At 44.8% G+C, this 25,918-nt stretch overlaps 1 protein-coding gene across 1 annotated transcript in view; it reads left to right on the top strand.

Annotated features, from left to right (window-relative positions):
- DPY19L1 (dpy-19 like C-mannosyltransferase 1) overlaps positions 1-25,918 on the top strand; it is a 342,123-nt gene that overhangs the window by 133,735 nt on the left and 182,470 nt on the right. The window contains exons 6-9 of the mRNA XM_073549963.1: positions 1,859-1,952; positions 15,758-15,815; positions 16,852-16,943; positions 23,085-23,184. Coding sequence (XP_073406064.1) covers positions 1,859-1,952; positions 15,758-15,815; positions 16,852-16,943; positions 23,085-23,184 — 344 coding nt within the window. The remainder of the gene's footprint in view (positions 1-1,858; positions 1,953-15,757; positions 15,816-16,851; positions 16,944-23,084; positions 23,185-25,918) is intronic.

Here is a 25,918-nt window from a genome sequence, read left to right as displayed (position 1 = left end):
ACCGTGCTAGTTGAATAAATAAGATGAGCTATGACTACAATATGCATTAATTAAACACTTGAATTTTGCAAATATCAAATCCTCAAATTTTTTCAGACCTATAGAAATTGGAAACAAAATCATGTGACCATTGGCCACCCTGGGCAGGCAGAGTTTCGGCTGTGTATACTCAGCCACCTTTATATAATTTGCCATGTGACAGGCGTCCTCTTCACCTGTTTCTATAATAGTGAGTGTCAGCAGCTGCATCAGTTGTGGTCATCTGATCAAAAAAACCATGACCTTTTGTGAAACTATTACGGTATCCAGTTTTAGAATTTTTTTTAAATTACCGTATATACTTGTGTATAAGCCGACCCCCCTAATTTTGCCACAAAAAACTGGGAAAACGTATGGACTCGCGTATAAGCCTAGAGTGGAAAGTGCAGCAGCTACTGGTAAATTGCAAAAATAAAAATAGATACCAATAAAAGTAAAATTAATTGAGACATCAGTAGGTTAAATGTTTTTGAATATCCATATTGAATCAGGAGCCCCATATAATGCTCCATACAGTTCATGATGGGTCCCATAAGATGCTCCATACAAAATACACCCCATATAATGCTGCACAAAGGATAATAATGTCCCCATAAGATGCTCCATAGAATAATATGCCCCATATGCTGCCCCATAAAGGTTATGGCCCCATAATATGCTCCATAGATTATGCCCCCCATAAGATGCTCCATAGATTATGCCCCATAAGATGCTCCATATATTATTCCCCCATAAAATGCTCCATAGATTATGCCCCCATAAGATGCTTTATAGATTATGCCCCCATAAGATGCTTCATAGATTATGCCCCAATAAGATGCTCCATAGATTATGCCCCTTCTGATGCTCCATAGATTATGCCCTCATATGCTGCTACATAGATTATGCCCCCATATGCTGCTCCATAAAATATGCCCCATATGCTGCTCCATAGACTGTGCCCACATATTGCTGCCCCATAGAATATGCCCCCATATGCTGCCCCCATACGCTGCCCCATAGAATATGCCCCCATATGCTGCCCCATAGAATATGCCCCCATATGCTGCCCCCATAAGATGCTCCATATATTATGCCCCCAAATGCTGCTGCTGTAAAACAAAATGCAATACTCCCCTCTCCTGCTCAGGACCCGGCACCTGAGATATTCACCTGTCCCGGGTCCATGGCTGCTCACCGCTGTCTGCCCTTCCAGTGTCAGTGACTGCTCAGCCAGCAGAGGGCGCAGCGCGCACTAACCACGTCATCGCGCCCTCTGCTGCCTAAACGTCACTATCACAGGATGCAGCAAGACAGCGGTGAGCAACGATGGACCCAGGACAGGTGAATATCACTATACTTACCCCCTGCTGGCGCGGTCGCTGCAGCCCCGCTTCTCCATGGTCTCCCTTCCTGCCTTCAGTGGTCGCGTGGTACCGCTTATTACACTCATTAATATGCGCATATTCATGAGTTTAATGAGCGGTACCACGTGACCGCTGAAGGCAGGAAGGGAGACCGTGGAGAAGCAGGGAGGGGGGCTGCAGAGACCGTGCCAGGAGCGGGTAAGTAAGATCTCTGACACCCCAGCTCCCCCTCCTCCGCCGAGCCCCAGTAATATGACTCGTGCATAAGCCGAGAGGGGGGGGGGGGGGACTTTCAGCCCCCAAAAATGGGCTGAAAATCTCATCTTATACACGAGTATATACGGTATCTTTATCATATTTTTTATCTTTATTATATCTATTATTATTCTATTCTTTGAACTTTAATAACACTTTTTTTCTTTCCAAAAATCGAAAAAAGTAAAAGTCAGCTAAAAATAATTTCTTTTTTTTAGGCCTTGGAGACCCTGCCTATTTTTATGTCACATTGATCTTTGCTTTGAATGGAGCCATGATGTCCTTATTCTACATTTATGGGACTTATTTAAGGTAAGCATTTTCTCCAAATCTTTGCTGCATTTACACATAAGTTCACCTACCCTATACTTTCCTGTGCTGCTATTTATTTTTTCAGGATGTTTTTTTTACAATGACTGATTATCTTGGAAATGCTCTGGCATTTCAGAGAAAAGCATAAAGAGCCACTGGGAATCGAGCCACATGGTGACTAGTTGGTCAGTTTCCCCGCTTGCTACCCTGGCATGACAGGTCTCTCTCTGCGTGCGTGTATAGGGAGAGCTGTCAGGTTCACTTTAAAAATAGTACCAAAGACCACAACAGCTTGTGATGAAGCCCCCTTCATTTCCTTAGACCAGCAGGGAAGTTTTAATTAGTACAAAAAAAAAAAAAATTCTCCTAAATTCTACAGTCTAGACTTGTGTTAATTCTATAGTCAGGTGCTCAGAGTGAAAAATCTAAGCACTTTATTGAATAACTAGCTGAAGAGCCCGGCGCTGCCCGGGCATAGTAACTAACTGTGGTTATAGCAAATTATAATTATCCTCCATCCCATAGTCCCATGCCCATATACCCATCATACATATCCACGATCCCATAGGCCCGTGCCCATATACCCATCATACATATCCTCCATCCCATAGTCCAGTGCCCATATACCCATCACACATCCTCCATCCCATAGTCCCATGCCCATATACCCATCACACATCCTCCATCCCATAGTCCCATGCCCATATACCCATCATACATATTCGCCATCCCATAGTCGAATGCCCATATACCCATCACACATCCTTCATCTCATAGTCCCATGCCCATATACCCATCATACATATCCTCCATCCCATAGTCCCGTGCCCCTATACCCATCATACATATCCGCCATCCCATAGGCCCGTGCCCATATACCCGTCATACATATCCTCCATCCCATTGTCCAGTGCCCATATACTCATCACACAACCTCCGTCCCATAGGCCCGTGCCCATATACCCGTCATACATATCCTCCATCCCATAGTCCAGTGCCCATATACCCATCACACATCCTCCATCCCATAGTCAACCATTATGACATCATAATGAGCAGCGGGGCTTGCAACCTATGATGACATCAGCGTCGCTATGGCAACTATTATGACATAATGAGGGGCGGGGCTTGATACACACACTTTTTCCCCATTATGGAGATAGGGGCAAAATTGTTTGGTGAATTGGAACGCGCGGGGTTAAAATTTCACCTCACAACATAGCCTAGGACACTCTCGGGGTCCAGATGTGTGACTGTGCCAAATTTTGTGGTTGTAGCTGCGATGGTGCGGATGTCAATCCCGGACATACACACATACATACATACACTTGAGCTTTATATATATTGAATAAATTACTATAACCCCAAAAACTTCAAAATGATGGCCGCCATTGAAGGGGATTATGGAAGGTGGAGCAGGTTTTTATGTCTTTTCTATCGCAGTCTGTCCAAATACATACATGCATAATGGAGAGGCGGTCTTTCAGGGTTGGCTGTTAATGGCAGGCACAATGCATGTTGTAAGTGAGGGAAAAGAAGTTATCACTGATGAAAAGGAATCCCCCCAACCACTCAAAAGAGCAGATGGTAATTTATAAAGCAGGAGAATCAGGAAACCGTTGCTAGACATATTAGACTGCTTCAATTGTAGTTTAAGGGCTGAGACAGACTTCGATATAACTCGTACGATGATTATATTGCACTGTACGGACTGGCCTGGCACCTCTCCTGACCTGAGCATGGCAGCGTGATGGATTTCTATGCAGCTGTTATGCTCAGGTTAGGCGACCAGATGGCCTGTATGAGAATTGATGCGATCCTCGTGCAAGAAATGCAGCTGTCTGTCTCTGCCCTTAAAGGACTATTCATATTTTAGCTCATTAACACCTAATTGCTGAAAGCTGGGGGGGCCTCTGAAATCCACACCAATCCTGAGATCAGGGCTCAGACATGCTCTGTTTATTTGGAACAATGCATACAAGATTCCTCTCCACGTAGTCCTGGAGTCCTGCCATGTAGTCGTCTCCATGTAGTCCTGGAGTGCTGCCATGTAGTCCTCTACATGTAGTCCTGGAGTGCTGCCATGTAGTCCTCTACATGTAATCCTCTACATGTAGTCCTGGAGTCCTGCCATGTAGTCCTCTACATGTAGTCCTGGAGTGCTGCCATGTAGTCCTCTCCATGTAGTCCTGGAGTGCTGCCATGTAGTCCTCTCCATGTAGTCCTGGAGTGCTGCCATGTAGTCCTCTCCATGTAGTCCTGGAGTGCTGCCATGTAGTCCTCTACATGTAGTCCTGGAGTGCTGCCATGTTGTCCTCTACATGTAGTCCTGGAGTCCTGCCAGAGATAGTCGTGCTGAGCTCTCGTATCTCCAGCGCTGTACTCGGCTGTAGACCATGAAAGTAGAGGTGTCTGCCATATCATAGCCTTATTCAAACAATGCCCTTCAAAGTCACGTTCTTGGGATGGGTGTAGGTCCCTCAGTGAGCTTTCTATGATCACCAACATATCACTTATTAATAGGTGATAGCTTGCTATGGTGAGACTCGCCTTTTAAAGGGAACCTGTCCGGTGATTGAAGCTGCATGAAGCATAAACCTTTATTGTGGACATTTCTGCTTTACTCCAAGATGCTGCAATGTTTGAGAGAAAAGACTTACTAGGCTAGGATGGCTAGCAACACGCAGTTGGAAAGACAGAGTTTTCTTATACGTACACCTAAGGAGAGACCTGTCATTCACGCTGAGCTGGGAGGGAGAAGCCTCTGGTAACATACCTCCTGACAAGTCAACTTTTCTCTGGCCACCGTTTTAAAGTATATATTGTGATAAAACACTCCGGGATCGCCTTTGCTGGGGTCAAAGGTCACGTGCATTCAGCATGAAACTCAGGCGCAGAGCGGGGATTCGTGTATAACTGACCCTGGGTCAGGTTTATTAACGGTGAAAGCAATGCAAAAGGAAATAAAACATAAAACAAATCCTTGCCTGTCCGGCACTAACTAAACAATGGACAACCTAACTACCAACTGGCGGGCTTCTCCCGTCCAGCCAAACCACAGTTGCAGTGGGCACTGCTTCCACTCACGTGTGTGTCTCTCACATTGACAGGCTCTCTGTGTTCCCAGACTGAGACCCTCACACAACCACCTGGCATCCTTATATATCCACCTCCCATTATCCATTAGTAAGCAGGTGCGATACTGACCAGACTAGGCCACATAGGAGAGGAATCTGGGCGAGATATACCTGCCCTCATCCACTATTCCCACATGATTCTCACATATCCCCCCCTTCTGCTCAGACCACTCTGGTCGAGCAATGACACCTGCCAAACAGTGCACTCGGGACAGGGCATCTGCATTCCCCATCTGTACCCCTGGGCGGTGCTCCACTGTAAAAGTGTAGGCCTGCAGGGCAAGGAACCACCGGGTCACCCGGCTATTCCGTTCCTTGTTCAAGTGCATCCACTTGAGAGGGGCATGGTCAGTGATCAGCCTGAACTTTCGGCCCACCAGGTAATATTTGAGGGCCTCTAGAGCCCACTTAATGGCTAGGCACTCTTTTTCCACGACTGCATACCTTTGCTCGTGTTTATTCAGCTTCCTGCTGAGATAGAGGACTGGGTGTTCCACTCCGTCCCTCACTTGTGAGAGTACGGCCCCGATACCGGTATCAGAGGCATCCGTTTGTACCACAAACTCGCTGCGGAAGTCTGGAGTCACCAGTACGGGCTGAGAGCAAAGTGCCCGTTTTAGGCTATGGAAGGCTTCTTCAGCCGCTAAACTCCATTTAATCATGACGGAGTCTTTCCCTTTTGTAAGATCCGTCAGGGGGGTAGCGATGGCTGCAAAATTGGGTATGAACCGGCGATAATAACCGGCGATCCCCAGGAAGGCTTGCACCTGCTTCTTGTTGACAGGTTGTGGCCAGTCCTGAACCGCCTGAATCTTATCAACCTGGGGTTTAACAACACCCCTCCCAATTACATACCCCAAATACCGGGCTTCTTCTAGCCCGATGTGACATTTCTTGGGGTTCGCGGTTAGACCTGCCTCCCACAGGTCGTCAATCACAGCTTGTACTTTCTGAAGATGAGTCTCCCAGTCCAAGCTGTAAATGACAATGTCGTCCAAATAGGCCGAAGCGTACCGCCTATGTGGCCTCAGGACTCGATCCATCAGTCTCTGGAAGGTCGCTGGTGCTCCGTGCAGTCCAAACGGCATATACACATACTGAAATAGACCTTCTGGGGTAGCAAATGCCGTCTTTTCTCTGGCAGCCTCCGCCAGAGGGATCTGCCAATACCCCTTTGTTAGGTCTAGGGTCGTAATATACCGGGCTTTTCCTAACCGATCTATTAACTCATCGACCCGGGGCATAGGGTAGGCATAAAATTTTGAGACCGCATTCAGTTTCCTGAAGTCATTGCAGAACCGGATGGTGCCGTCCGGTTTAGGAATTAGCACAATCGGGCTGGACCACGCACTGTGCGATTCCTCAATGATTCCTAACTCTAACATTGCCTTCACTTCTCGGGAAACTGCTTCACGGCGCGCTTCCGGAATTCGGTAGGGCTTTACGTGAACTGTGACACCAGGTTCCGTTATGATGTCATGTTTCATTAGCATAGTCTGCCCGGGTTTTTCTGAGAAAAACTTTTGGTTGTGAAGTAGAAACTGCCTGACTTCCGTCTTTTGCCGCTCCGAGAGAGTCTCTGCAACCCGTACCTCCGGTACGGTATGCGAGCAGACAGGACGGGCCAGCTCCGCTGACAAGGCAGACCGATCCTTCCAGGGCTTTATCAGATTTACATGATAAATCTGCTCAGGTTTCCGTTTACCTGCCTGGTATACTTTGTAGTTTACTTCACCAACTCTTTCCTTGATCTCAAAGGGGCCCTGCCACTTTGCCAGGAACTTACTGTCCACCGTGGGGACCAGGATCAACACCCTATCTCCGGGTGCAAACGTACGGATCTTGGCGCCCCTATCATAGATTCTTTTTTGGGCTCCTTGAGCCTGTGTCATGTGTTCTTTGACGATAGGCATAACAGCCGCAATACGGTCCTGCATTTGTGTGACGTGATCTATCACCGTTTTAAACGGAGTGACCTGACCCTCCCAGGTTTCTTTTGCAACGTCTAACAGTCCGCGAGGACGTCGGGCGTACAATAACTCGAAAGGCGAGAATCCCGTGGAAGACTGGGGTACTTCCCTGATGGCAAAAAGCAAATACGGAAGTAAATAGTCCCAGTTCTTCCCATCCTTGTCTATCACCTTTCTCAGCATCTGCTTCAGAGTTTTATTGAACCGTTCGACCAACCCGTCTGTTTGAGGGTGATACACGGATGTGCGTAACGGTTCGATTTGTAACAATCGGCAGAGCTCCTTCATTATCCTGGACATAAAGGGGGTCCCCTGGTCGGTGAGTATCTGTTTTGGTATACCGACCCGACTAAACACATGCACCAGCTCCTTGGCAATCGTCTTGGTGGCCGTGTTACGCAAAGGGATGGCCTCCGGGTAACGAGTGGCATAATCCAAGATGACCAGGATATGTTGGTGTCCACGTGCAGACCGTGGAAGGGGCCCAACTAAATCCATCCCAATCCTCTCAAACGGGACTTCAATAATAGGTAGGGGTACCAAAGGGCTACAGAACCGGGGCTTAGGTGCAGAGGCTTGGCAGTCAGGACAAGACTCGCAATATACACGAATATCGTGATGCATGCCTGGCCAAACAAAACAGTGTAATATCCTTTCGGTGGTTTTCTGGACTCCCAGGTGACCTCCCATCACATGTCCGTGGGCCAGGTCCAGGACCTGCCGCCGGTAGGGTTTTGGCACGACTAATAGTTGCACCGTATCTTCCCCCTTTTTCTCTATCTGATAGAGTAATTCATTCTCCAGAACCATGTAAGGATATGCCAGCCTAGAGCCAGGTTCTACGGGCACCCCATTTATCACTTTCACATTTGTCCTAGCCTGAGAAAGGGTAGGATCCTTTATTTGCTCACTTTGGAAGTCATCTTTCTGAACTTCTAAATCCGGCAAACGGGGAGGTGGACGGCTGTCAGCCTCCTCCTCTTCCCCGGTCTCCTCATTATCACCCGCCATGACTGAAAACGGGAACTGCAGGTCATTTCCCGCAGACTCTTCCCCCGAGTCTTCCAGGGAGACCTCTTCCAGGGGTTCGGGACCCACACGCTCCCTGGGAGAAGAATCATGTACACTATTACCCGAGGGCATCAACTGATTCTCCCACAATTGCCAGAAGTGGGGAAAATCCCGGCCCAGGATAACATCATGCAATAACGCCGGGACGAGTCCCACTTTATGTTGCACAGACCCATAGGAAGTTGTAATGCATATGACTGTGGTGAGGTACGAACAGGTGTCTCCATGCACACACGTTACAGAGAATTTGTCTGATGGCCCAGTCGGGGCTGGCACCAGACTGGCCTTCACCAGAGTCACCACACTTCCCGAGTCTAACAATGCCACCACATTTTTGCCATCAACAGTTAAATCACACAAGTGTTTTTCCACATCCTTTTGACCGGCATTCACACTCACTACCCGTGCAACCATAGACATGCGGTTTTTAGAGTCTGTGACGTCGCACTGCATGGGTTCAGTAGTGACCGGACAGTTCGCAGCAATATGTCCCATATCTTGGCAGCGGAAACACCTAACGGGCCCCTTGCTTAGACCATAGTTCGTTACTCTCGGCCTCGCAGTGCGGGCAGTCCCGTTTTCCTCCCCCACTGTCTTAGGGATTTTTCCATCTCCCCTACTCCCTGGAACAGTCTTACCGGTTCCACGTGGAGACGATGAAGAACGAGGTGGGGTAGCGTCGTCTCGGAGTCCTTCCGCCACGGAGTAACGTTCAACCAGATCCACCAGTTGATCTGCCGTCGTAGGATTTCCATGGCTTACCCACTTCCTCAGGGCTGGCGGTAGAGCTCTCAGGTACTTGTCCAGGACGACTCTCTGGATTATCTCTGGCGCTGTCAACACCTCGGGTTGTAGCCACTTCTTCGTCACGTGGATCAGGTCGAACATCTGTGACCGCGGTGGTTTATCCGGCTGATAAGTCCATTGATGCACTCTCTGTGCCCGGACAGCGGTCGTCACTCCCAGCCGGGCCAAGATCTCGGCTTTCAATTTGTCAAAGTCCTGCGCAGCTTCAGGTTCCAGGTCATAATACGCCTTTTGGGCCTCACCGGAAAGAAACGGGGCAATCAGGCCGGCCCATCGTGCCTTCGGCCATTTTTCTCGCACCGCCGTCCGTTCAAACGTGGTCAGGTATGCCTCGACGTCATCATCAGGCGTCATTTTCTGCCAGTACCGACTCACGTGAATCACTCTCGACTCGGCTTCCAGGTTAAGCTCAGGTAAGCTTGCCAAGCGCTGCGCCACCTGCTGGAGAAGCGAACGATCGGTAGCTGTCATGTCCACCAACTCCTTCAGCTGGGCCATCATCACCCGATTTGCTTCTTGCTGGACGGCGGTGGACTGTACCAGCGCTTTCACCACGTCCTCCATGCTCATGCTTGCAACGTGATGCCCGCGTTCTCCACCACAATGTGATAAAACACTCCGGGATCGCCTTTGCTGGGGTCAAAGGTCACGTGCATTCAGCATGAAACTCAGGCGCAGAGCGGGGATTCGTGTATAACTGACCCTGGGTCAGGTTTATTAACGGTGAAAGCAATGCAAAAGGAAATAAAACATAAAACAAATCCTTGCCTGTCCGGCACTAACTAAACAATGGACAACCTAACTACCAACTGGCGGGCTTCTCCAGTCCAGCCAAACCACAGTTGCAGTGGGCACTGCTTCCACTCACGTGTGTGTCTCTCACATTGACAGGCTCTCTGTGTTCCCAGACTGAGACCCTCACACAACCACCTGGCATCCTTATATATCCACCTCCCATTATCCATTAGTAAGCAGGTGCGATACTGACCAGACTAGGCCACATAGGAGAGGAATCTGGGCGAGATATACCTGCCCTCATCCACTATTCCCACATGATTCTCACAATATTCTCTGAAACGCTGCAGCCTTAAAGAAAACATTCTGAATAAATGATACATGTCTAGAATTACAGAGCTGGACTATAATGCACGCTAGCCATGGTGCAGGCAGCCCTACTACACTGACAGCTTCCCTTTTACCTTTAGAGGATGGTGGCATTAAGACCAATAATTTGTAGAGATTTTAATATAGCAGCACGTGAAGATGCCCCGCCACAACTCCTCCAACATTCTCCAACGACTTCTCCCTCTTGGCTTATGAAGTTGATATCTGTGATGTGAATAATCTATGGTTTCGGTAACGCAGATGGATTGTGTGGCATAGGCAGCAGAATTATGTTTATGAGCAGTGCGATCAATCAAAGTTTCACCATTCTTAGTTTTCTTTGTGCCATCACAAAAAATTTTTTTTATGTCTTTTTATATGTTTTTCTATGCACAGCAAGTTAGTGCTCTAGAAACAGCCGAGCTACCTGGGCTGTGTGGTTTCCGTATCTCCCATAGAAGTGAATGTTTTTTCCTTCGGCACTTGGAAGCCACCTGTTCCTCACAGTTGAAACAATAGGAAAAATACTCCGGTGTCTGAGCCGCCACAATACCACAAGCAAAGCTGCTTCAGAAAATACATGCACCAGCTTTTTCCTAAAGGGGTTTCACCTGGGAAAACCTTGGCAGCTCCACCGTCCTAATAAAGTCATTTTGTGCATGTACCCTCTCAGTCTCGGCATTGCATCCTCTGATCACTGTGTAAGGGCTCGTGCACATGTCCAGTTTTCGCGTACAAGTGTTATCTGTGTTTTTTATAGATTGCAGTCGTACATATGATATTCTATGGGGCTGTGCTCATGTCCATTTCTTTTTCCCTCAGACTGAGTGGTCCATGGAAAATATCGGAGACATGTCAGATTTTGGTCTGAGTGCGGTCCAAATGTCATAGACTGACAAAGGAAAAACTTTACTACTAACAGGGAATGTGTCAGATTATGAAATTGTTACTTTGGCTGGACACCCGTAGTCGCAATAGAAGTTGTGTCCATGACACAGACCCCAAAATCCGGCCAATTTCTAGTTTTATGAATGTGCTATGGCTTCAGTCCCTATCCACTTAGCATTTGTGGCGCACCTATCTATTAACCAGGGCAGCACATCCCATAGATTGATGCCCATCCTGTGTAGATTGCCCAGTACCCAGACAAGCTGTCTGCTCCACTTGTCTTCTAGGCATCTTCTAAGTCTCTACTCCTTTGTCGTCCAACGTAATCAAGTCGAATTGTTGTGTAATGGCGAAATCAAAGCTGCACTACTATCTTTGCACATTATGATGTTTTTGGAACTTTAAAAAAACCGCTCTTGAAACAAATTCTTATAGCAATAGCTAAATGTTGGTTTTAGTGTTCACTGCATGGTTTAGGGCAGACTGTCTGCTTATTGACCACTAGATGGCAGTATTTTCCTGTACAGAAAAGTGGACTTTACATTAGTAAAACGCTTAGTATACTGGATATATCCCAATGCAAATAGATGTTTCAGGATGTTGCTTTTTAATTAGTTGGGAATATAATTTAGAATTAATCAGGAGCAAGGTGTTTCTATAGCGGGAGGTTTGGATTGTGTTCATAACTTTTCATCCATAACATATTGCTGAAACTGATTGATTATACTGCATTGACTGAAGAAATGCCGTAAATTATGACAATTTTCTTTTAATTGGGTCTGTCACTTTAATGAAAAGCAAAAATTATTTATAATTCTTTTTGCTTCATTAGCATGAAAAGGGTTTTCTAATAGTAAAATATATATTTTTTTTAGCTAATTGATTAAAAGTAAAAGAAAGCATACTCTCCTTCCAGCGCCCCGCAGATTCAGAGCAGGCTGCTCTAGAAGTCACAAAACCAGAGGTCAGATGACAAGACAAGCGCATCACTGGATGTCGACTGTTGTGCTCTTCCATTCACCTTCCAGTTGTGTTTTGAAAAGTAACATTTATAAGTAACATTTATAAACTGAAGCCGCTAGGGCTATACTAAGCAACCAAAAAGGGGTAACAACAATTGTCTTCGCAGGGACTCAGCAACAATAAAACACATTTTCTAAAGAGAACACGACTAACCTGGCGAGAGCCGGTTACTATAGGGCCGCGATATGGCCGACTACGGGTCCTTATTACCTATAGTCACTTATCCGTCCTGACCTCCCTCGACGTCGCTGATGTGGCTGCTTTGGCGTCGCAGCCGCTGGGCCCAGCTGCTGAGGATCTGTCATAGTCTTCAGGCGTCTCGGCGCCCAGGAGGAGTTGGGGCACAACAGGCCCTAAGGAAGTCTTTTGGTGAGGTAACCCTCTGTAGCAACAGTGAGGTCCCGTTCGTTAGCGAGTCCCCGGGGGCTCCAGGCCCCCCAAGCAGGGTAGTGACGAAGTCTTGAGAAGTGGCGGTTGGTAGGCCACGCACACGGCCTGGGCCTGTGCAAAGAGTCTCTCTGTAGGCGAGGAGCAGGCCCCAACTGCCGACTGCAGCGGGAAATTGGCAACTGTGGGTGGTGATGAACAGGCCGCAACTGCGGACTGAAGCGGGGCGGCAGCGGGCAGGCCGCAACTGCAGTCTGGAGAGGAGCGACAACGGCCGCGGGAGGCAACGGGCAGGCCGCAACAGGCTGGAGCACAGCGGCAGCGGCCGAGCACGACCGTGGGCAGGTCGAGGCCCCGACTTGGGAAGGGGCGACAGTCAGTAAGCTCGGTACCTCCTCTCTGAAGGCCACCGTAAATCTCCTCTCTGCTGCTGATCTTCCCTCTGGTCACCGTCAGTCGCTCTGGCTCTCTCACACCCCCACAGTCTCTTGCTCCGTGTCTGGCGTACTACCAACTGACTCCCCGGCGCGCTCCCTGCCCCTTTTATACTCGCCCCGCCCCTTGCTATCCTGTCACTCTCAGCAGTCCACTCTCCTCCTTTGCCCCCCGGGTACTGTTTCTTTAGGAACCCAGATGGCGGTCCCCTTGGTTCCGGCCCAGACACTCTACAGGGGTCCTCCTCCCTACATTAACATCCTCATTAATCAGAACCTCCCACTCCCGTCTCCAAGACTTTTCACAAGCCGCGCCAATTCTTTTGAATGTACTACCCAGGCTAGTACAATTAATCCCCAAACCCCACAGTTTTAAGTGTGCCTTAAAACTCATTTGTTCAGACTGGCCTATTGCCTCAACGCATTAACATAAATATCCCTGTGTGGCTCATTTCTAAATTTTTTACCATAACCAGGTTCCTCGCATCGTGTTCTCACATGCTTTTTGCATTTAATAGCCCTCTGTGTCTGTACTGTTACATGTTTAGACTGTTAACTGGTTCATGCAGCAACAGGAACACCCGATTTTTACAATTTTTACACCAGGGAAGGTCCAAACCATAAAAACAATTAAAGCAATTGTTACCATCCACCTTTCATGTCTCCCCTTTTCCCTTATAGATTGTAAGCTTGCGAGCAGGGCCTCATTCCTCTTGGTATCTGTTTTGATCTATGTGTTTATTGTTATGCTGTAATGTCTATTGTCTGTACAAGTCCCCTTGTAAAGTGCTGCTGAATATGTTGGCACTATAGAAATAAAATTATTATTATTATTAAAAAGGGGCAGACACTATTTTTGCAGTCGGCAGAGACTTTTGGAGCGGCGTTTGCTGGATCCATTGGGGTGCTGGAAGATAAGTACAGTATGCCTCTGAATAGTATTTTTAATCAATCCATAGCAACAAAAAAAATCTACATTCCAAAGACATACTAATAGGGAATTTAGATTGCGAGCCCCACCGGGGACAGCGATGATAATGTCTGTAAAGTGCTGCGGAATATGCTGGCACTATATAAAAAATAAAGATTATTATTATTGTCATATAGATTAGCTTTTCAGTGTAATTTAGTGCAGGGTACAGTGCTTGGTCCAAGGCTTTCTGTATAATTATTGGGAATCGGTCACCAGGTATAGCAGCATATAGAAGTGACGGAGACTCTGATTCCAGCCCTGTGGCATTTGCTTGTCAGGAAGATGTCTTTTTCATAAAATAAGAGTTATAAAGTTGCATCACAAGCCGAATACTGTGTAGACATGGAGCCTTTGGGTCCATTCTGCCCACTACTGATTATCGTGTCTTCTGCTATCACTGGGTGAATCAGCCACTGATGGATGGGGCTAGCAGTTTTGGAAACCCAGGGACCCCTTGGGACGTGCACACAATATAGAAAGCTCCTGTCTTGACTTTCACTGCAACTATTGACCTGTGATTTCATGAAAACTCTAGCAGCTTTATAAACAGACGATACCCACCTATCAAGTTCCCTCTAAAATGAGCAGAATAAAAGTTTCTGGGCTAACTATATCAATAGCACAATAGAGTTAGCCTCCAGAGTCCCAGCTATGTCAGGGTCAGAGGATATTTGTCTGTATAGAATAGGGAAATTGGAATTTACTGCTGTAATGCATTATGGTGTACATGAACGTAATGAAAAGCGCTATGCCGTGTGTGAACATCATTAACGGACTGCAAGGTACCCTCTTTAACAGCTAGGATCAAAGAAATCTCTAATACCAGTCATTGCGCCTGTAGTCTCTATATTAGAATTCTGTATAATTTTATCCATTACTGAATACAGATTTGTAGACAGATTTGAGCAGCTTTGACTGAATGATCAGAACAGGCGACAAAAAGTGACTGATAAGTAGAAAGAGTGTCATTTTTTTCTCCAACATGATAACAGTTTCTCATCTTGTCTTGTACTCTTGATTTATGATAAAAAAAAGTAAAGTGCAATTTCTAAGGCCCCAAATAGAGCAGAAATCAAAGGGTTAAAGTGCTAGGTCTTGTATTGTCTAAACTCCTTAATGACCATCAATGCTATTAATTTACTTTTCATTGTATTGGACTGTGTGCATTTTTGTTTCCACTCTTTTACATTTGAAATTGAAAAAGTCAAAAGAAAGTGAGAAAAGTTCAATTAGTTGATATGGCGACACAGGCATCCGTATTTATTGTCTCGATAATGTTTCCTCCGGAGGTGCATAATACCTTTAGATATGATGGATTATTAAAGTTGTTGTGCAAAGATGGACACCACCAGCTTAAAGGGGTTCTCTGGTCTTGAACTACAAGTCTGTAATCACTCTTTGACTGCAGACTTGGGAATCTTCACAGTGTGCACTGCGTACAGTAAGGATTCTCCAGTATCCATGCCGAGAAAAGGCAAGCATGGGACAGCATGTATGCGAGATGCGTTCTCCTGGCCACAATCCAAACAGATGGGCACCTCCTCACTCAATGCAAGTCTATTTTGCGAGTCCGAAAACAGTTTAATCAAAATGAGGCAGGTAGCTGACACCGGAGAATCCTCACACACTGTATATGAGTCATATAGTGACTGCAGACTTGTAATTTAAGAGCAGACAACCCCTATATGCAGTTCATGACCCAAATTTAAATAAAAAAATGTTTTCTCAAATCCTGCAGCGCTGCTGTTCCAGCATTGTTGGCGCCGCTGTTCTTGTCGCCGATGGTAATATTGTGTCAGTTGCCAGCTGCAACCAATGAGCAGCAGGAGGCGTGTGACACAACAATATTACATAACCACCAACAATGCTGGAACAGCAGCGCTGCAGGAGGTGAGTAAGCATTGTTTTTATTTGGATCCTGAACTGATTAAGCTGAGGCTGTCCAGCACCTTTTAATTGTGATAGAATGTGTTTCATTCTAAAATAATGATTTATTCTTTTACTGTTCCAGTGGGAGCCGCCTTGGTGGATTTCTCACAGTCCTATGCTTCTTTTATAACCATGGTGAAGTGAGTATGCTACTTTATAGTTCTGTGCTAATTTATATTGGGCTAAATTACTTCCTAATGTTTTCCCTTTAAAATAGTGCATGTTTTTCTACCACTGTAGGATAAAAAAAATAACCAAAACTCGCTACATAGAAACCAGTAGACCATAATATATTGACTTGCTTTGAACAACTGAAAAAGAACAATCTGAAGCAAGTAAATACGTTCTACAGAGAGATTTATATAAACTAGTGCAAGTTACATTTTTAACCAGTCAGCTTGATATTTTTATTTTCCAAAGTCCTATTTTCACTTCACATTCGGTTTTTAAAAATTCTTCCAATATGTTCTGCATGTATCTAACCGTGTTCACTTCCAAGCGAATGTTACACTGGACTTAACCCCAAACAGTTGTTTCTACCTTCCCAAAATGCTGTTGACCAATCCCCTTTACTTGCCCACTAGATGGCGCTGATTGCATTGATATGTTTCTTGTTAAACTACGGATTCAGCCCAGTTTTGAACATTATAAGAAACAAGTACAATGTTATGATTGTGTGTTATTATACAGAAGGCTTCATTTGTAATGAAAGTATTGAGCTTTATGCTTTTAATAAAGGGTTTTCTCATCTTTCACACGTATCACATATTTCATTATATGAATTTGCTGAAACTTAACTTAAAAAAAATGTCACTTGTTCACACTCTGTCTGACATCACAACTTTCAATCTCATCAGGGTATACAAACTCATTCTCATTCTTTGGCGGCTTCTGCTTTTTAAAGTAAAAAATGCTGCAGACGTAGCTGCCGCCAGAAAGACAGAAAAACCACTGATGAAACCTAAGGAAAGCAACCGCTGTCATTTTCAAAAACCGCTTCTCCTGGGAAAACTTGGCGTGTGTATCGGCGTTCTAAACTTTTGAAGCAGATCAGTTTGTTAGACGCCAGAGAGACGTCCTTCACATCGTAAAATGTCATTGTTTTTCTCAAATGTCCATTTCAATGAAGTAATAATAATAATTGATAATAAGTAATAACATTGTGTTATTTTCTAGAGCACAAGAGTAATGTGGACGCCACCTCTTCGTGAAAGTTTTTCGTATCCATTCCTTGTTCTTCAGATGTTCCTTTTGACATACATCCTAAGGTATTCTCCTTTTCATTTTTGTTTTAAAAAATGAGACTGAACCGTTTATATTTTCGGGTTATGTAGTACACAGGCTATGTGACAACTTGCTGATCAGTGGATGTTCGACGGTTTGAACCTGCACTGATCGTCAGAATGGGGAACTTCTGTCCCCTTAACAAAATGGAGCGGCAGGTTGTAATTCCGACCACCATTCCATTAATTTTCTATAGCCCAAAGGGAGCGAATTAAGCTGTACTCAAGCATACACGCCCGATGCTAACAGGCGCAAAAGCAGGTCCAAGCTGTCAGACCCCAAACCAATCAATAAACTATCATCTAGACTGTGAACAGTTGTTAATTTTCACCAAATAAAGGGATTTCCACTAATTAAACGGTGTACGGAGCAGAACAGCTCAGTTCTGTACAGTGTGTTGTGACCACACCTGGGTACTGCAGATTAGATGCTATCCATAGGACGCTGTTTATTGGCCGCTCCTGGATACTGCAGATCAGATTCTATTCACAGGACGCTGTTTATTGGCCGCTCCTGGATACTGCAGATCAGATTCTATTCACAGGACGCTGTTTATTGGCCGCTCCTGGATACTGCAGATCAGATTCTATTCACAGGATGCTGTTCATTGGCCGCTCCTGGATACTGCAGATCAGATTCTATCCATAGGACGCTGTTCATTGGCCGCTCCTGGGTACTGTAGATCAGATTGTATTCATAGGACGCTGTTCATTGGCCGCTCCTGGATACTGCAGATCAGATTCTATCCATAGGACGCTGTTCATTGGCCACTCCTGGGTACTGTAGATCAGATTCTATCCATAGGACGCTGTTCATTGGCCACTCCTGAGTACTGTAGATCAGATTCTATCCATAGGACGCTGTTCATTGGCCACTCCTGGGTACTGTAGATCAGATTCTATCCATAGGATGCTGTTCATTGGCCACTCCTGAGTACTGTAGATCATATTCTATCCATAGGACGCTGTTCATTGGCCACTCCTGGGTACTGTAGATCAGATTCTATCCATAGGACGCTGTTCATTGGCCACTCCTGAGTACTGTAGATCAGATTCTATCCATAGGACGCTGTTCATTGGCCACTCCTGGGTACTGTAGATCAGATTCTATCCATAGGACGCTGTTCATTGGCCACTCCTGAGTACTGTAGATCATATTCTATCCATAGGACGCTGTTCATTGGCCACTCCTGGGTACTGTAGATCAGATTCTATCCATAGGACGCTGTTCATTGGCCACTCCTGAGTACTGTAGATCATATTCTATCCATAGGACGCTGTTCATTGGCCACTCCTGGGTACTGTAGATCAGATTCTATCCATAGGACGCTGTTCATTGGCCACTCCTGAGTACTGTAGATCAGATTCTATCCATAGGACGCTGTTCATTGGCCACTCCTGGGTACTGTAGATCAGATTCTATCCATAGGACGCTGTTCATTGGCCACTCCTGAGTACTGTAGATCATATTCTATCCATAGGACGCTGTTCATTGACCGCTACTGGGTACTGTAGATCAGATTCTATCCATAGGACGCTGTTCATTGGCCACTCCTGGGTACTGTAGGTCAGATTCTATCCATAGGACGCTGTTCATTGGCCACTCCTGGGTACTGTAGGTCAGATTCTATCCATAGGACGCTGTTCATTGGCCACTCCTGGGTACTGTAGATCAGATTCTATCCATAGGAACGCTGTTCATTGGCCACTCCTGGGTACTGTTGATCAGATTCTAACCATAGGGTGCTGTTCTCTGGCCGCTCCTGGGTACTGCAGATCACATTCTATCCATAGGACACTGTTCATTGCCACTCCTGGGTACTGTAGATCAAATTCTATCCATAGGACGCTGTTCATTGGCCGCTACTGGGTACTGTAGATCAGATTATATGTATATGACGCTGTTTACTGGCCGCTCCTGGGTACTGCTGATCAGATTCTTTCCATAGGACGCTGTTCATTGGCCGCTCCCTGGTACTGTAGATCAGATTCTATCCATAGGCCGCTGTTCATTGGCCACTCCTGGGTACTGTAGGTCAGATTCTATCTATAGGACGCTGTTCATTGGCCACTCCTGGGTACTGTAGATCAGATTCTATACATAGGACGCTGTTCATTGGCCACTCCTGGGTACTGTAGATCAGATTCTATCCATAGGACGCTGTTCATTGGCCACTCCTGGGTACTGTAGATCAGATTCTATCCATAGGATGCTGTTCATTGGCCACTCCTGGGTACTGTAGATCAGATTCTATCCATAGGGTGCTGTTCTCTGGCCGCTCCTGGGTACTGCAGATCACATTCTATCCATAGGACACTGTTCATTGCTGCTCCTGGGTACTGTAGATCAGATTCTATCCATAGGACGCTGTTCATTGGCCATTCCTGGGTACTGTAGATCAGATTCTATCCATAGGACGCTGTTTATTGGCCACTCCTGGGTACTGTAGATCAGAATCTATCCATAGGGTGCTGTTCTCTGGCCGCTCCTGGGTACTGCAGATCACATTCTATCCATAGGACACTGTTCATTGCCGCTCCTGGGTACTGCTGATTAGTTCTTATTCCCATGTGGTGTTTTCCTCTATATGCTGTTTTCGTCCGGTCTTTGCCGGAGCTGGTAACAGCTGATCTGATATTGATGACATATGCTGTATCTTTATGAACCTAAAACTGAAAATCTCCTTTATTAGGATATCATCCACATGCTGTAATTGAGCTGCTTTTGCTGACTGCATTATTTAGACCTGAATATCTGAGCATTCTTAGTACCTTTTCTTAACGTTAAGCTTCTATATATTTGGAAAGTTCAGCAGTAAATGCCCTACTAATTTTACTTTGCAAATTTGCAACCACAGCAACCAAAGATATGCTTACTTAGTCTAAGTTTTACTTTACTTAGTAGTGTGGCATTATGTGATCACATTAGTAACTGTGTATGATTGTCACACAAGATCTGTGGGAAGTGTGACTATTGTCGGGCTTGCAGAAGCAGGTATATTCTGCGCTACTTTCACCATGACTACGCGATTACTGTACTAATATTAATCTTTAAAATCTATTTTCACACTTCGCAGAATCTAGGGCATAAACTGAACTGGAATGATAATGTTTTCTGATATGTTGGGCCTTTAGAACTTGTTTGAAGCTTCATCTGCATTTAGCTACAAATTTTACGTTTGGAGTTTTTGTGCTTCATCCTTAATTAGTCATTGGGGAAACACAGACACCGCGGCATATGCAGCAGATTACATGGTTCAAACTTTTTCAGATTTTTTGTATGGACATAGCTATCGGGCAATGTTGTTCTTTTGACAATTTCCATGTTAGAAATGGCAACTTTTGCTCTAATTTTGCTTGTACAGCTCCCGGGAATTCACAGTGCTTTAAAATAAATAATAATTATAATAATGTATTTTAACATGAGGAAGTGGATGACTATTCCTGAGTCTAGAACTCTTCATGGAGCACTTTGTTAAATACGTTTTTGTTTGGCATGGTATGTCTTTAGTCCCTTCGGACATATGCACTGCACAAATCCACTTGTGGGGTTAAATAATATTGTATGTGTTAAAGCAGATTTGTCACCAGATTTCATAGTAAAATGCTCATACGTTTTTAATAAGGTCACTTAAACCTGATGAAGATGTTGATTTACATTGATAATCTGTGTCAGAATTGTTGTTTTATCCTTTAAAAATGTTTAACTCTGTCTCCGCTCACCTAGCCTGATAGATAGCTCCTTATGTCCCTTCTTCCTGCTGAGATCTCATACTGCTTCGGGTAAGCTGCAGCTTTTAGTCAGACTGCATGAACAGGTATAGAATATACTTGGACTCAGGAGTTGTTTCATTTTTGTTTAGTTTAGTTTCATAATTGCTCATTCTAAAAGGAATCTGTCAGCAGGGTTTTTATTCCTTAAATTAGTTAAATGCACATGTAACTCCATCAAAGATAAATCCAGCAAAACCCCTAGATGATCCGTTCCTCTGTTACAGAGAAATTAAGATTTTTCCAGTCTCCACCGATTTCTCCTGATTGACTTATAGCCTCTACGCTGTGTCACTTCAAGCAAAGGATCCGTCAGTAAAACAGGAGGAGGCGGCGATAGGCGACGTATAGATCTGGAAGACTTGGGAAGTGCTGCCACACAGTGGAAGCACTTCTCATTTGCATATTCCTGCAAACAATTATGTCTTTGTAAGGCCTCCTTCACACATCCTGGTGATTCCTGTACAGGAAAAACAGTCCTGGTGAGATCCGTTGTCCTTGTGCATGTATGTGACATCCGTGTGCCGTCCATGTTTGGTGTCCATGTGTTATATCCGTGTTCCCGTGGGACACATGCAGGCGCCTGGGAAAAGCAGTACAGTTCACGCTGATCCCATTCTCCGTCTGCTGAAGGCAGCTCTTATCATTGTCACCTGGTCGCGCTGAGATAAGCGTAACCAGGAGACATTGATGGCAGTTGTCATCGGTGTGACACGTACCGTCGCTTGGGAAGAAGCAGTACAGTTTGCGCTGTTCTCAGGTGCCGGCTGGCTGTCGGCAGCTCTCATCATTGTTTCCTTCTCGCCCTGAAATTAGCGCGACCAGGAGACAATGATGGGAGTTGTATTCAGCAGCAGCTGTGTCCCTCCTGTGTAAAATAAATAATTAAATACAAAAAAAACAGCTTGGCACCCTTGCAATTTTAAAAACCAGCTGAGGGAAAACCACAGCTGGGGGATGATGTTAATAATGTGGGACAAGGGACAATACCCCATAAGATTCCCAGGCTATTCATAACCGATCACACAGGTTTGCTTAGGCTTTCCTGGTGAATTTATGGATGACCCCAGAAAAAAATATGACGTAGGGTCACTCTATCAATTCAATCCAGCAAAGGCTAACATCTGTGGGTTGATATTAATAACCTGGGAAGGGGCCAGAGATATTACAACCCCCCAGGTTTTCAACATCAGACTTCAGCCACCCGTGAAATGGGACATCCATAAGATGTGCCAAATCTGGCACTTCCCACTTGTGCTGTCGCTGTGGCATGTGGGGAAATAGGGTTGGAGTTGATGTCAGCCTTGTATTGGTAGCTGATCTCAAGCCCAGGTGTTAGTTAATGGAGAGGCATCTATAAGACGCTCCTGTTACTAACCCCATAGTCATATTTTAAATAAAAACCACTCAGAATAAAGTCCTTTATTTGAAATAAAAATCCACACCCTGTTTTACAAAATTATTTAAAAATAAAAAACAAAGTTATACTCCCGTTACGGAGTCCCTTGTCCCCTAAAAAGACAGAAGATAATAATAATACTCACCTTACGCCCACTTATCAAGACTCGTGTATTCAGTTTGTATTTTGAAATCTGGTCACAAATGGGCTTTGAAAAAATCCACATTTCCACTAAAAATACTTTATTCTGAAAAAAATTTAAATACCTATACAAAATTGCTAAATTTGCATCTGACTGTAAAATGATGACGTCTTTTATTCTATACAGTGAGTTCTGTTAAATAAATGCGATCACCTCACCAGACTGATTGGGGGCACCATTCTTCAAATAGGGGCAAGTTCCAGAGATGAGAACTTTTATCTATCATCAATAGTGATGGAATACACCATGTTAATAGTCCTGTAATTAGCTATAATAGGTATATTTCTCTCTAAGACCATCAAAATTGAGCTCTACTTGAGCATTCTTGTTCCATTTTTTAATAGCAGAATTTCCTAGTAATTAATTGAATGCATCAGTAATAATTCTTCCTGGATGTCTTTATTAATGAAAATTACTGGTTATCCTCATAAAAGGATGTAAGGATTAATTGCTGTTTATCAGTAAATTATTTAAGTATTCCATCATCCGTTTTATGTATCGTTTATGGTCAGTAATTGCCGAAATACAAGATAAGTATAATTAAGTTAATAGCACTTCAGGGTGTTCAGTGGTTTGCTGCAATTCTGTATCTTTCTATGAATTTCTTGGAAATTGTAAGCCTACTAATTAAAGATTTCCTGAGTCTTCTATTCATTTACGTACACAGCATATCATTAACCTGATATCATATTTTTTTTTTTTTTAAAAACCCTCTAAATGCGGACTTCTTACAATATTTATTTTTCGTTTTCAGGACACCAATTATTGGTAGAAGAAGCCTCTTTGCTCTTTGTGTTGCTAATTTCTTTTTCATGCTTCCTTGGCAATTTGCCCAGTTTGTGCTTCTAACACAGGTAAGCCTTCAAAAAGTCTTGTTTTTAGAAGGAAATTTTAATATAAATATACATATATTTGTGTGTAATGTGTGTGTGTGTATGTATGTATATATATGTATTTATACAGTCCAGATCAAAAGTTTGGACACACCTCCTCATTCAAAGAGTTTTCTTTATTTTCATGACTATGAAAATTGTAGATTCACTCTGAAGGCATCAAAACTATGAATTAACACATGTGGAATTATATAATTAACAAAAAAGTGTGAAACAACTGAAAATATGTCTTATATTCTAGGTTCTTCAAAGTAGCCACCTTTTGCTTTGATTACTGCTTTGCACACTCTTGGCATTCTCTTGATGAGCTTCAAGAGGTAGTCACTGGAAATGGTCTTCCAACAGTCTTGAAGGAGTTCCCAGAGATTCTTAGCATTTGTTGGCCTTTTTACCTTCACTCTGCGGTCCAGCTCACCCCAAACCATCTCGATTGGGTTCAGGTCTGGTGACTGTGGAAGCCAGGTCATATGGCTTAGCACCCCATCACTCTCCTTCTTGGTCAAATAGCCCTTACACAGCCTGGAGGTGTGATTGGGTCATTGTTCTGTTGAAAAATAAATGATGGTCCAACTAAATGCAAACCAGATGGAATAGCATGCCGCTGCAAGATGCTATGGTAGCCATGCTGGTTCAGTATGCCTTCAATTTTGAATAAATCCCCAACAGTGTTACCAGCAAAGCACCCCCACACCATCACACCTCCTCCTCCATGCTTCACGGCAGGAACCAGGCATGTAGAGTCCATCCACCTTTTCTGCGTCGCACAAAGACACGGTGGTTGGAACCAAAGATCTCAAATTTGGACTCATCAGACCAAAGCACAGATTTCCACTGGTCTGATGTCCATTCCTTGTGTTCTTTAGCCCAAACAAGTCTCTTCTGCTTGTTGCCTGTCCTTACAAGTGGTTTCCTAGCAGCTATTTTACCATGAAGGCCTGCTGCACAAAGTCTCCTCTTAACAGTTGTTGTAGAGATGTGTCTGCTGCTTGAACTCTGTGTGGCATCGACCTGGTTTCTATTCTGAGCTGCTATTAACCTGCGATTTCTGAGGCTGATGAAAGGTTTAGCCGTATGCTGGAATCCACACAGCGGCTTTCTGCACTGTGACTATTAAGGCAAAGGGCGCACACTAGTCACATCATCGCGACTTCTGACCTGAAACATGACAGTCTGAGGACACAGAAGATGTCGCAGCACTGGAACAGGGAGAGGTAAATATCGCAAGTACCAGACCCCTGAGCAAGGACAGGCATTGGGCCCCCATAGCGCGCCAGTGTCCCCGACGGCGAGTGGGCCCCCTCGCTTGCTCAGCGCCCTGGCACTTGCCCAGGTGCTAACACTGGCTGTTCTGCCTTCTTCCACGTATGACGCTGTGTGGATTCCAGCATATGGCTAAACCTTTCATCCACTCCCAGAAACAAGACTGTATGGGTGCTTAAGTCTATATTTATTGGGATGATGTCGACAACAATGGGAGATGATAACAGATGGTATAGTAAAACACACTAGTAGATGATATCAGAGGTTGTTGAACACAATTGTGGATGAATCAGAGATTGTTGTACAACGTTGTGGATGATTTTGGATATATAGAAGTGGATGATTTCGGGTAAAAACTATAAGAAACAGACAATACAGTATGTCAGTGCTGGGAGATAATATCACAGCAGCAATACAGGGTACTATCATAACAGTATACAGAGTGCTGTTATATCGGTAGTATGCATTATAGAGTGCTGAGCAATACAACATACAATGCAGTGAAACAAACTTAGGATGCTACCATTGAGCTAACTAAACAGAAAATGCATATAACTTCATGCAGAGCAAGAGCATTACAGGAGCTGAAAATGCATTGCAAATATCATGGGGGGCTGCATTATGGCTGCTAACACAGATGCAACATAATTGCATTAACCCCTCACCGGAATCCGCTTGATATAAGCAGTGGTTTTGCAGGGAGTGTGACCTCCTCAGAGATCTGGGAAAATGGCTACATGCTTCAGCTCTGGAAGATGAAGAGGCGGATCTGAACAGATTAACAATTAAAGGGAAAGGAGCCCCCAACTACAAGAATAGGAAAAAGAAGGGCAACTATGACATCTAATGGCCTTAGCTGGAACAGCACTTAAGAAATGTCTTGCTGCACATGAATGGGCCGAACACTGGCCCTGTCAGCAGTCATCGGACCACCCACAGAGACTGCAGGTACCCGCAGATGAGCAAGAGAGACCAGGGAACACCTGCAGTGAAGAGCAGGCAAGTGGGACCCTCACTCAAGTTTGAGCCGAAGGGGGCTTTTTCAGCATAAAAAATATGCTGAAAAACTTGGCTTATACATGAATATATATAGTGGAAGGTCGTCACTTAGCTGCTCCTCGAGGTAGACATAGGCACACATGTGATTAAAGTCTCTAGGTGGTTTATTCCATCATAAACCAAAAACCCAAACTGGTAACAGAAAAAGAGCCTGCCCAGCTCAAATGAAAATAAAAAGTTCATATACAGTCCTGCCTAGTTCCTCTGGGACAACACATGCGGTAGCTGTCGCAGGAGCTGAAGAACTGGAGGTTTCTCCTTCGTCTCATTGGGGGACACAGAGACTGTGGGTGTGTGCTACTGCCGTCTGGAGGCCGACACTAAGTATACAAAAAAGTCTTAGTTACTCACCGGTTAACGGTATTTTTCGGAGTCC

The sequence above is a fragment of the Dendrobates tinctorius genome, unplaced genomic scaffold (genome assembly GCF_039654945.1).
Source record: "Dendrobates tinctorius isolate UK_male_01 unplaced genomic scaffold, ASM3965494v1 ptg000162l, whole genome shotgun sequence".
Taxonomy (NCBI): domain Eukaryota; kingdom Metazoa; phylum Chordata; class Amphibia; order Anura; family Dendrobatidae; genus Dendrobates; species Dendrobates tinctorius.
Note: the sequence above shows the minus strand (reverse complement) of the source record. Positions and strands in the feature narration are given on the sequence as shown.